General features: G+C 36.4%; 1 protein-coding gene and 1 pseudogene across 2 annotated transcripts in view; both read right to left on the bottom strand.

The window, feature by feature from the left end:
• CCDC18 (coiled-coil domain containing 18) overlaps positions 1-13,717 on the bottom strand; it is a 128,587-nt gene that overhangs the window by 52,429 nt on the left and 62,441 nt on the right. For both annotated transcript variants that reach the window (XM_027625945.2, XM_027625955.2), the window contains exons 19-22: positions 10,905-11,047; positions 7,928-8,091; positions 7,308-7,521; positions 3,454-3,553 (exon numbers count right to left, since the gene is read on the bottom strand). In XM_027625945.2, the coding sequence (XP_027481746.1) occupies positions 3,454-3,553; positions 7,308-7,521; positions 7,928-8,091; positions 10,905-11,047 (621 nt within the window). The remainder of the gene's footprint in view (positions 1-3,453; positions 3,554-7,307; positions 7,522-7,927; positions 8,092-10,904; positions 11,048-13,717) is intronic.
• Positions 12,131-13,241, bottom strand: LOC113939608 (annotated as a pseudogene).

Below are 13,717 nucleotides of genomic sequence, written 5' to 3'. Positions count from 1 at the left end.
ATGAAAGAGAAGACATTACTAAAACTCTCATAGACATTAAAAGGATAATAAGGAATACTATAACAACTCTCTGACCACAAACTTAATAAAACTAATGAAACAGACCAATTACGTAAAAAACAGAATCTACCAAAACTCACACAGGAAGAGACAATCTAAATACGCTTATATATATATTAAAGAAATTAATGATTAATAACTTTCCCAAACAGAAAGAAGCAGGTCCAGATGGGCTCACTGGTGAATTCTACCAAACATCTAAGAAAGAAATTATACCAATTCTCTGCAATCCAATTCAGAAGACAGAAGCAGAGGAAATACTTTCTAACTCATTCTATGAGGCCAGTATTACCCTAATAACAAAACCAGATAAAGACATTTCAACACACCTTCATCATAAAAACTCTCAGTAAACAAGGAATAGAAGGGAACTTCCTCAACTTAATAAAGAATATCTACAGAAAAACAACAGCTAGCATCATACTTAATGGTGAGAAACTCAAAACGTTCCCACGAAGATCAGATACAAAGCAAGGATATTCTCTCTTACTACTGCTTTTCAACACTGTTCTAGCAGTCCTAGCTAATGCAGTAAGACAAGAAAAAGAAATAAGATATACATATTAGAAAGGAATACAAAACTACGTCTATAGATGACATAATCATCTAGGTAGAAAATCCAAAAGATTTGACAAAATAATTCCTAGAACTAATAAGTGATTATAGCAGGATCGAAGGATACAAGGAGTACACAAAATCAGTCACTTTCCTATATACCAGCAATAAACAAGTGGTATTTGAAATTTAAAACATAATGATTTACATTAGCACTCCCCAAAACAAAATACTTAGGTATAAATCAAGTTAAATATATCAAGATCTATAAAGAGAAACTACAAAACTCTAATGAAAGAAATCAAAGAATTAAATAGAGAGATAGTCCATGTTCATGGATAGGAAGACTCAATATTTTCAAGATTCAAGATGTCAGTTCTTCCCAACTAAATCTATACATTCAAGGCAATTCCAATCAGAATTCCAGCAAATGAATTTGTGGATATTGACAAACTGATTCTAAAATTTACATGGAGAGGCAAAACACCCAGAATATCCAACATGATACTGCAGAAGAACCAAGTTGGAAGAGTGACATTACCTGACTTCAAGACACTTAAAAAGCTACAGTAAACAGACCTTGGTATTGGCAAAACACAGGTGAATAAATAATTATACAGAATAGAATCCAGAAACTAAATATGTTAATTAACCTTTGACAAAGGAGCAAAGGCAATACAACGGAGAAAAAATACCTTTTCAACAAATGGTGCTGGAATAAGTGGACAACAACATACAAAAAAATGAGTCTACACCACACCCTTCACAAAAATTAACTCAAAATGGATCACAGACCTTGCAAAACTATAAAACTTCTAGAAGATAACATAGAGGAAAGCCTTGGATGACCTTTGGTGATGACTTTTTAGATGCAAAGTCAAAGGCATAATTCATGAAAGAAATCATTAATAAGCTGGATGTCATTAAAATTAAAAACTTCAGCTCTGTGAAAGCCAATGTCAAAAGATTGTGAATTAAAGCCACAAACTGGAATAAAATATTTGCAAAAGACACATCTGAAAAACGTATCCAAAATATACAAAGAACTCTTAAAATTCAACAGTAAGAAAACAAACAACTCAATTAAAAAATGAGCCAAAGACTGTAACAGACACTTCACCAAAAAAGATATACAGATAGAAAATAAGCACAGGAAAATGCCCTCCATATCATATGATGTCATCTGAGAAGTGCAAATTAACCAGGAGATACCACCACACACTAATTAGAATGGCCAAATCCAAAACATTGACAACACCAAATGCTAGCCAGGATGTGGAGCAACAGGAATTCACATTCATTGCTGGTAAGAATGCAAAATGGTACAAGCCACTTGGGAACACAGTTTGGAAGTGTCTGATAAAACTAAACATACTCTTACCATATGATCCAGCAATCATGCCCCTTGGTAATTACCAAAAGGAGTCAAAAACTTATGTCCACACAAAAACCTGCACACAGATGTTTATAGCAGCTTTATTCATTTAATTGTCAAAACTTGGAAGCAACCAAGATGCCCTTCAGTAGGTGAATGGATAAGTAAACTGTAGTACATCTAGACAATGGAATATTATTCAGTGCTAACAGAAATGAGCTATCAAGCAACAAAAATATGTGAAGAAAACTTAAATGAATATTACTAAGTGAAAGAAACCAAAATAAAAACACTATGTACTATATGATTTCAACTATATGACATTCTGGAAAAGGCAAAATGATGGAGACAATAAAAAAGATCAGTGGTTGCTAGGGATGGGGGAAGAGGAAGAAGGATAAAGGTAGAGCAAAGAAAATTTTTAGGGCAATGAAAATACCCTGGATGATACCATAATGATGGATACGTGTCATTAAACATTTGTCCAAACCCACAGAATGTACACACCAAGAGTGAAGTGTAATGTAAATTATGGAGTTTGGATGATTATAATGTGTAGATTCATCAACTATTATCGAATGTACCACTTGGGTGGGGAATGTTGATAATGGGGAAGGCTATGCATTTATTTATTTATTTATTTATTTATTTTGGAGTAAAACAAGATTTCATTGTTGACAAGGTTACTTTTGATTTGCAGAAATTCTTTTGGTTTTTCCCTGCACTCCCCCATTCAATCTTGACTGCCACAATGAGACGGACAGAAAGCGTGAGGACACTTTTTTCTTGCACCTCTAGTGGAAACCTTAGCAGCAGACAGGAACTGTTCCAAGGGCTGTGCATTTATGGTAGCAAGGTATATATGGGAAATCTCTGTACCTTCTGCTCAATTTCACTGTGAACCTAAAACTGATCTAAGAAAGTCTTTAAAAAAGATGCCTTTTGAATAGTTTCATTCCTCCAACACACTATTAAAGGAGTTAGAATAACTCCTTTAATCCCGTTGTCTTAGGATATGCAATAATTTAAGAAATCAAAAAGTTCAGATACTAAGCTAGCCTTCATTCTCAAAAATTGACTTTCTATAAAAATAGCAAGATGGGGGCACCTGGGTGGCTCAGTTGTTAAGCGTCTGCCTTCAGCTCAGATCATGATCCCAGGGTCCTGGGATGGAGCCCCACATAGGGCTCCCTGCTCAGCAGGAAGCCTGCTTCTCCCTCTCCTACACCCTCTGCTAGTGTTCCCTCTCTCACTGTCTCTCTCTGTCAAATAAATAAAAATCTTAAAAAAAAAATAGCAAGATGAAGAAAGATGACATATTTCTAAATTTTTATATATTAATGTGCACAGAAAAACATATATGCTTTAAAAAGGTCCATTTTACCAAAAAGTGGTCATCTCTAAAACCCTGCATGATTGTACTGTAACAGAAAATTTCATTAAATATAATTAAGAAAACCAACTTGAGCTGCTCTTTGCTTTAGTTCCCAATTTCTCTCCTTAAGTGCCTGATCCATTTCAAGGAGTTCTTGCTTTTTATCTTCATTCTCCATCTTGCATTCTCTGCAATTTATCAAAGGAAAAAGATCAAAGCAAATAGTAGGAATATTATAGTTTTAAAAAATTAAGTCGATTGGGTTAGCGTCCTATAAGTTAAAAGTGATAAAACATATGCAATTATTTCTGACTGAAAGGGCTCAAATTAAAGAAATACTGAATAAAGAAAATGACTGGTATCAATAGTTACTTTAATAAAGTATTCTCAAAAGGCAAAAGTTAACTCAAACACTACTACTGTAGACAATTTAAGCTAAATGTTAAAGTACTCCCAAGATATAAAACTGAATCATTATAAGAATTTTTAAAGTATGTCCATATTTTTCATTTACAGATCAGGGGAGCATTTGAAAGTCATTTCTATATAATAGCTGTGAGTTTATTACAATTGCATGAGGCATTTATCTCATGGTTGGTATCTCTGATATCCACAGCTCAATGACCACTGTGTTTCTCATGGGAATTTTACTCAAATAACACCTTATATATAGTGAAGTATTGAAGTCTAATATAGAAACATTTTTTTTGTAAACTCTAGCTCTCCTAAACTTAACTTATTTATAATTTTATATTATGAAAATGCTTAATACTGACACAACTTTAAGACTTCTACTACTCAGATCAGAGAATGCAATCAAAGAATTTTAATTTGGAACTCTATGTTTTGATATGACAAAGGCTAAAAATGTTGTTGATCTCGAAAATCTTTATAGTTTTCCAGACTTAAATATGAACAATATTGAACAAAGGTACTGATTTTAAAAAAGCAGATTGTGAATTTCTTTAATGAACTGTTTACTATTCTCTTAAAAGTCTCAACAGTTAGGGGTGCCTGGGTGGCTCAGTCAGTTGAGTGACCAACTCTTGATTTAGGCTCAGGTCATGATGTCCAGGGTCATGGGATCAAGCCCCTCATCAGGCTCTGCACTCAGTGCAGAGTCTGCTTGTCCCTCTCCCTCTGCTTCTCCCCCCCGCTCACATGCTCTCTCTAAAATAAATAAATAAATAAATAAATAAATAAATAAATAAATAAATAAATAAAATCTTAAAAAGTCTCAGCAGTTATAAAATACAAGGCTACATTAATAAGTTATTATGAAATGAATTCTAAAGATAGTTGTATAAGTGAATAGCTGATTTTCCAAAAACTCAGTTATTAGCTAGAATTTAAGATTTCATTTTTACTTCTTTCATCTACTCATTCACTTAACCATTTAGCAAATATTTATTGGATGCTTCCTATACATCAGGGCTCTATGTACTGTGAATTTAATAGTCAGTAAGATAGATGTCCTTCATCACATGGAGCATACATACTAATAGGTCCAATAGAGAAGACAGACTATAAATAATAAACAACAAAAAAATATAAAGTGCTATGTTAGAGCATTAAAGACAGTGATGAGATAGTGCCTGGGTGGCTACTTGAGAGTAGGCGGTCAGAAAAAGGCCCTCTGAGGTAATATGAAAGGCAAGAAGTTGGCCATTCAACCATTATTTCAGTCCAAAGAAACAGCTACAGCAAAGTCAAAAGGTAGGAACAATTTACTAAGTTTTAAGTACCAACAAAAAGGCCAGGAGAAAAGGGAACAGTACGAAACGAGGCCAGAGAAACAGGTAGGAACCCTGTCATCTAGGGCTTTGTATTCCATGATAAGGAGCTTGGCTTTTTTTTTTTTTTAAATCGTGGTAAAATACATATACTATTTACCATTTTAACCATTTACCATTTTAACCACTTTAAAGTGTACAGTTCAGTTACATTAAGTGAATTCACAATGTTGTATAACCATCACCACTATTTCGTTATTCATTACTCCAAATGAAAATTTCACACTCATCTCCAGTTATTGTCCATTGTCCCACCCCCTAGTTCCCAGCAACCATTAATCTGCTTTCTATCTCTATGTATTTGCTAATTCTGGATATTTCATATAAATGGAATAAAAAAACACATATCTGGTTTATTTCATTTAGCCTAATATTTTCAAGGTTCATCTATGTTGTAGCAGATATCAGTACTTTATTCCTTTTCATGGCTGAATAATATTCCCTATATGGATATATCACATTGTGTTTATCCATTCAACTACTGATGAATATTTGGGTTGTTTCCATTTAGTGGCTATTGTGAACAGAGCTGCTATGAACATTTATACATCATTTTTTTTGAACATGATGTTTTTAACTCTTTTGGGGAAATAACCAGGAGTAGAATTGAGTTACATGGTAATTCTATATTTAACTTATTAACTATGCCAAACGATTTTCCACAGGCAACTGTATCATTTTAATTTTCCAACATCAAAGTAGAAGGGTTCCAATTTCTCTACACACTTGCTAACACTTGTTATTTTCAGTTTTGGGGTTTTTTGTTTATTTTTATCATGGTCATCTGAGAGGGTGTGAAGCAGTATCTCAATGCAGTTCTGATTTATATTTCCCAAGAAGGTTGGATTTTATTCTGAGTATTTTGGGAAGCCATTGGAAAGGTTAAGTAGGGACACAATATAATCTGATTTATGTGTTAAATAATAAACTTAAGTCCATTTCTGTTATGTTTTAAATCATAAACTTAACTCTATAAACTGAAATGGACTGTGGGGAGGGTCAGGCATTTAAGCTGGGAGACCACTAGGGAAACCACAGCAACAGACCAGGTGAGAGATGATGATGGCTTTATGCTAAGGTGGTAACAGAAAAGAAGCCAAGAAATCAATGGATTTCAGAATATGTTTTGGAAATAAAGTTGACATGAATTCCTAATAGGTTGGATGAAAAAAGAGACAGACAAAGAGATAAGACTAATCTTTCAGATTTCCAGTTGGAGCAACTGCATGATTCTGAGATGGAGGAAGGGTAGGGTTATGGAGAGGAAAAAAAAAGAGTCCTGTTTTGGCCAAGTTTAAGATGCCATTACTAGAGATGTGGGTTTGGAAGTCTGACACACAGTATTTAAAGTTATATGAAATTTACTAAGAATGAATTTGTGGGTAGAAAAGAGACAGGGTCCTGCACTGAGTCATGGGACACATCTAAGTTCCTGGGTCCTCTTGCTGCTCTCTATCCTGTCATCCCACATTTCACATCCTGGTTTGTAATTCTGTTTTCCTTTCTGGAATCTATTTCCCACACCTTGGTTCTCATCTGGCTCTCCACCCCCACTCACCATAGATGTGTGCTGGAACAGCATTTTATGCTATCATTGCTAATCTAAGAACCCAGATTTTAGAGTTGGACAAACTTGTGTTTAACTCCCTTCTCTGGACCTGATTATGTGACCTTGGGTATTTTACTTCATTTTCTCAAGCCTCAGTTTTCTCAAGTATAAAAAGGTGGTAATATGTATATGATAGGTTTATTGTAAAGAAATGAGTCAGATCATATAGGAAGCCCCTGGCATAATCCTGGCACAAAATAAGATCTTAATACTAAGAAAACATTGGCATTATTAACATTATTTTGCTATTAACCACTGCTGTATGCTGTTCCAATCATTTTTTACCACTATATAATATAGGAGAGGGTGAAAATACAATGTCCAAAGACCAAGGATAGAAATATTAGTCATGAGGAATGGCTGAATTAGTTAGACAGAGCATGGGACAGGCTAACTGGGATGAACAACAGTGAGCCAAAGGCAGTTGAGAAATTTAGACATCTAGAATTAAACAGTAAACTTTACTGTATGACCCAAGAAATCAGAGTAATAAAGTGAAATACCTGTAATTGTGGTATCATTTCTTACTATTTAACGCACCTAAGTTCAGCTGTGAGATCCTTTATAGTAGTGTATTTTTCCTCTAATGATAATTGAGCCTTCTGTAGTACATCTCTCAATTCCTGAAGTTGTCTTAAAGTACTTTTTAACTCTCCATGCGCATTTTGGAGTTCAGACTCTAATGCTTCCCGTTTCTGCAAAGCTTCTGTTAGTTCAGTTTCAGTGTGGTGCTGTAATTTTTCTAATTCCTTCACTGTTAAAAGGAAAAAATAATTTTAGAACTACATAAAAACAATGTTATTAAAAATTTGTAGGGCGCCTGGGTGGCTCAGTCGTTAAGTGTCTGCCTTCAGCTCAGGTCCTGGGATCGAGTCCCACATCGGGCTCCCCGCTCAGCGGGAAGCCTGCTTCTCCCTCTCCCACTCTCCCTGCTTGTGTTCCCTCTCTCACTGTGTCTCTCTCTGTCAAATAAATAAAGAAAATCTTAAAAAAAAATTGTAAATAATTATAATTAAGAATATCCAATTTTATTCATCTATAAGAGGCAAAATACTGACCACTCATTGTCCCTTCCAGCCCTACTAACCCAAATTCTCACTTTATTCCACTTTCTAAATATAAATACACAGGCAGATAAGCTCAGCTAACATGTTGCTTACCAGAATTTGTCTTCTTATCTAGTTCTGTCTTTGTCTGTTCTAAGATCATGTCTAACTGAGAGAGATGCATTGCTTTATTTTCTCCATCCCTTTTTAGGTACATTATTTCTTTTTCCATTTTAGAGAGTTCTTCTCTGTACTGATCCATCTCAAGTTTTACTTGCCTAGTTAAAAACAAAAAATAAAACAATTAATAAACGATAATTTAGAAAACTAAGAGCCAACTGACTTGTCTCTGACTAAACAAAATCTGCAAGTTATATAAGGGCAAATATCAGCAAAACATCTAGTCAGAATCCTAGGTCACACTTAGGTCATATTATTAAAAATCCTCCAACTAAAATATTGTAATTCTGCACCAATTATGTACCACTAGGTACGACTGTACTACCTGGTAATATTTAGCAAGGCTAGCTGTCTTTTCAATCTATCTACAGTTAGCTTGTGAAAAGCTTTGTATACTGAGAACAGCCATGGATAGGTATCTGATTCATCTGGAATTTCTGTTATCTGCAACACAGAAAATAAGGAAACCAAGCAATCAAAATATTCACCAGAATGACAATACTACTCATAGGAGAATCAAGTCAGTTATTTTTATTCAGACCTTTATTATTTATGTTATCCTTTTTAGCTTTACAAGGGACTAGAGATTTCCAGACTAGTGCAACTTTCTTGCTTTACAGATGAGGAAACTGGAAGGTTAGTGAATTGTCTGGGATAAGATGAATAGTTATTAACAGTTGAGAGAATCAGGTTTACTAACTTTCAGTCAGTCCTGAGCTTATTCCAACATGGAAGATCCTCTACCTATAGACAAATCAACATAGTGAAAGAAAGTTTTAGGTCCATTTGTTGGTAACTCCAAAGTGATATTCACTAAGTAAACAAGTGCTAATATTAGCCTCAATGGCGGGTAGAACTGATGTGCTTTGAATCAACATTTTTTGTTGTTGTTCTTTTAGGTCTTTGATATTTTGCAAATTGAGTTTGCAAGCGGGAACATTTCTTTTGTAAATGCAACTTAGACAAATGTGGACTTGTTCAAGAGGTTTTTAATCTGATGTCCATGAGTGAACTTGAGGAGAACTATAAAACTCCTAAAACAATATGCAAAATTATGTATACATATGAAATTGTGAATTTAAAGTAAGACTGGTCAGTGTGCTTATATTTTCCTCCAACTTCTCTAAAGATGAAAGCATGGAGTAGTGTGAGTTGGATTTTTAGTGCTGTGTAGAAAAAAGTGAGAGAGAGGTAAGAGAGTTGCAAGTAGATGCAAATCATTGATTTTAATGACTGACTAGAATTTAAGCGGGGTAAAGAAAGGAGAGGACATCAGAGAATGAAACAGTGATGGAACTGATGAATTAAGTCCTGGTGAGATCAAAGAATTGTTGAATTTGGGGTATTAAAGGGAATCAGGTGATAACAGAGGTATAGATGCCTAATATTCAGGTTACGGAAAAACTGGAGATATTGGAAATGATAAGATCTAGAATAAATCATGTGAGTGAGTGGCTGAGGTATGACAGAGCTCAAGATCATTAGAGGAGAGGAATCTTTAAAATGAGAAGGTAACATCTCAGAAGGATCAGGTAACAGATATTGAAATCCTCAAGAATAATGACAGGAGTGGTGTTGGAGGAAGCAATACTACATGAGGTGGCCTGTAGGTGTCAGCAACAGTGAGGGATGATATGGTCTGAATGAAGACCAGAGGTTCACGGAGTATGTTATACTATTCCATATCTCAACCCTGTGAGGTACAAGAACTGTGGGAAAAAATTTTTACTTTAGAGGGCTACAGGACAAGAAGCAAAGTCCTCAGGGAAGAGTAAGATTTCTGTTAAAGCAAGAGAAAAGAAGTAGGGAATATAGAGAATGTCTTTCAGGATGGACTTAGAATTCCAGAGGAAAAGTAGAAGTCTCAGAAGTTGGGATAAGCTGAGAGAAGGAAACAGTACACATGGTGAGGTTTGGGGAATTAGTATGAGAAATGACTGTTGACCTGGAAATACACAGCTTCTTGTGGTGTCTGGCATAAGCAAGGATAAAGTTACTATGTAACTATTCAAGTAGACACTGGTGGTGAGGCTGTTGTGTGGGAGACACCAGTCAATGGAAGAAAGAAGGTCTGAAGAACTGTATTCTTAGTCTTAAACACAGGGTAATCCTCTTGACCCAGCTGAGTGAGTTGACATCTAGAAAAGAAACTTGCTACTCAATGCACAAGGCCTGATCTTTACTCCTGTCAGTGGGAGAGAGGGAACCTGGGGACAAGTGTTTTAGTTCAAGTGCCTAAGTTAATTCTTGACTCCTGCTGGTAGCATGGTGGGTTAATTATGAGAGTATTATTAATTATGTAAACTCTTGTAGACAAAGCATAAGAGGTCTGTGGAAGCTAGGGAATGCTTTCAGTTTATGGGTCCCTTTCTTAACCAATTAACTATTGATTCCTGGGCCCGGCTCAGCCAAATTAAATCAGAATCCTTAGAGGTGAGACCTAGCCATCAGTACTTTTTAAAGCTCCTCAGGTAATTTTAATGTTCAGTTAAGGTTCAGAACCACTGCTGTATTCTATTGTTACTCTTTCCCATAAACAATTAGACATCATGAAAGTTTTAAATGAGATCTTTGCCTAAAACTTTTAATACTATTCACAATTTAATATAACACAACAGTTGCTGAGTGCCTATGAGGTATAGGGAACTATGCTAATTGTTGTGGGAGGACCCTAAAATAAACCAGAAATTATTTAGGCTTTAAGGAACTTATAATACAATAGGAGGATAAAGGATTTTAAACTATAATATAAAGAAGGATATAAAGGTACAAACAAAATGCTAATAACACAGGTTGTGAAGAAATTAAATCCTTAAGCAAATGCTTCATTTAACATTATCTGATATTGAAATTCAGGTAACTACTGATGTTGAAATAGGAAGAAAAAGAAAAAGTGACATATTCATTTTACCTGGCAGTACCAGTAAGCTCAATAACTTTTTGCCTTTTCAAATCGGCTTCATGTATGGCTACTTCACATTTCTCCTCCATTTTTCTCAACTTTTCAGCTGAACTTTCCCTTTGTTTTTGAAGCTCTTGTTCCAGTTTCGATACCTTGTAAAAATAAGTTTCTTTAAGTATTTTAAGTTCAGTCACATTTTTTGGAATGTGTCACATAACAGTCTTTGGAAGAAAAATATATATATATAAATACGTAGTCTAGCCTATCATTCAGTTTCAAGATGTACTATAAAACTCAAAGTACAGACGAGAAAGCAAATGTTTTGGAAATAAAAAAGCAAAATTTTGTGGAAGATATTTCATTCATATATTTATAGAAGTAGCCACATCATAACACTAAAATAGGATTTATAAGAATTGAACAAAATAATGGTTGTTTCCCCTTTCATTATCCCCATGTGAAATGTTTTCTTCGCTTGTCAAACTATGTTGCTTTCCTTCTTCACAAATTGGCTCATTCATTAAAGGATTTCTAAATTCCCAACGCCCTCAAATGTTACCACTTGCATTTGCTCCTATTCATTATTTCCTCTGTTCTCCTATAGTGAAGGAGGTGTTTTTCCTCCTGTATAAGTCAAATTGCTTCACTAGTGTTCTGGATTCATTTTCTCAGGAGCCTATCCACTTTCTCAGGAACTCATACTATTGACTACCACTACTCTCTGCTTCTGGCTTCTTTATATTAGCATTTAAACATGTTCAAGACATTCCCATCATGAAAAACTACCCATACCTCTACCTCCCTCCAACTACCACCACCACCCTTTCTTTCCTCCTCTTCAAAGCCCAATTTCTCAGTATTCTATGCTTGTTGTATCATCTTCTCACTTCTCATTCATTCCTCAAACCAAAGCAATTTAGCCATTTTTTTTTTTTTAGTAAAGAAAAATGTAGGGACTAACACACCCTTTTAATATGTTTTTAAATATTTTTAAGGTTTAAAAAGTGTTTAAGGTTTGTAATTCCTAGTAGGAAAACATTATCTGAATGAATACCCTAATGGCAAACCACTATAGAATGTTTCAGTGGCATGTGGGGCAGAAGGGTAGGGATTCTCTTCACAGCACCCCAGCTTTCTTCATGAGAAGGTCAGAGGTACACTGGTTTGTATTATTGCGACATCCATTAGGTGATCGTTGCTTTTCCTTCAGCAAGGGCTTTATTTGTCAGAGGGCATTATGCTTGACCTCCAAATTTGGCTGACAATTTACTGGTGAGATCCATAACCTTTGGATTGCTCTGATATTTTGACATATTCGCTGGGTTCTGGGCCACATCCTGGAAGGCCACCATAACTTCTGGATCCTGCATGGCTACGAGAACCTCTGAATCACTAAGAATTTCATTGAGCCCAGGCATTCCTGCCATTCCAGGCATCCCCCCCTGCCATTCCAGGCATTCCTCCAGGAAAATTACCAGGCATTCCCCCAGGAAAGCCACCTGGGAAAGAGCCATACTGAGCTCCTGATTGTTGTCTGGCTTCTTCCTCCCTCTGGGCTCTCTCATGTTCTTCCCGAGCCTTCTTAACCCTTTCTATTCTTTCTTTGATCTCTCGCTCTTCACGTTTTCGCTCATACTTTCTCCGATGTTCAGCAATTTTCTGGGCCCTCAGTTGAACTTCTTTCAGCATTGCACTAGCATCTTCATCGTAATCCAGTTTACAAGCAAGGGCAAGATCATGTGCTGCTTCTTCCCAATGGCCCAGAAGTCTGTGTGCTTTCCCTCGCCACTTATAAGGCTGAGCTGAATCAGGATTTATTTCAATAGCTCTGTCACAGTCTCGAATGGCAGCATTTGGCTTCTGTAATTTGATGAAGACACTGGCTCTCTTGGCATAGAGAATGGCCAAGCGAGGATTCAGTTTGATGGCATCTGTGAACAAGTCAATGGCTTTCTGTAGTTCGCCATCATTTAGGGCATCAATGGCAGCCACTTTTTTATCATTTGCCTGATCCATCACTTCCTCAGTTATCTCTACATTTTCATCTCCCATTTCTTGAGGGCCATCAGCATCTGGTTCAATCACATCTTCATTGTCAATTTCTAGATCACTTTCCTCACTTGATGGTTCGTCTGTCTTTATGTTTTCCTCCGCCTTCTTACCATCTGTTTCTTCTTCCTTGATATTGTCTTCTGATTTAGTTTTATGAGTGGCAGATGGTATTTTACCCCCCATGCTCTCCACCCACTCCCGCAGGAAGTGCATTTCCTCGGTGTGCAGAACGCTCGGATCCTGCTTACACATTTTCACAAAGGCCCGAAGCTCGCTCACTTTGCGGGGGTCCATGGTCCAGAGGCGGTGGCAGGCGGCAGGTAGCAGGCGCGGCTGAGGTTGCGGCCTGATTCCAGGTCCGTGTACTAGCTCCTAGCCATTTTTTTCTTTAAATTTTTATTGTTATGTTAATCACCATACATTACATCATTAGTTTTTGATGTAGTGTTCACGATTCATTGTTTGTGCATAACACCCAGTGCTCCATGCAGAACGTGCCCTCTTTAATACCCATCACCAGGCTAACCCATCCCCCCACCCCCCTCCCCTCTAGAACCGTTTTTCAGAGTCCATTGTCTCTCATGGTTCATCTCCCCCTCCGATTTACCCCCCTTCATTCTTCCCCTCCTGCTTTTTTTTCTTAACATATATTGCATTATTTGTTTCAGAGGTACAGATCTGTGATTCAACAGTCTTGCACAATTCACAGCGCTCACCGTAGCACATACCCTCCCCAATGTCTATCACCCAGCCACCCCATCCCTCCCATC

This window comes from Zalophus californianus, chromosome 4, assembly GCF_009762305.2.
Source record: "Zalophus californianus isolate mZalCal1 chromosome 4, mZalCal1.pri.v2, whole genome shotgun sequence".
Lineage (NCBI taxonomy): Eukaryota > Metazoa > Chordata > Mammalia > Carnivora > Otariidae > Zalophus > Zalophus californianus.
Note: the sequence above shows the minus strand (reverse complement) of the source record. Positions and strands in the feature narration are given on the sequence as shown.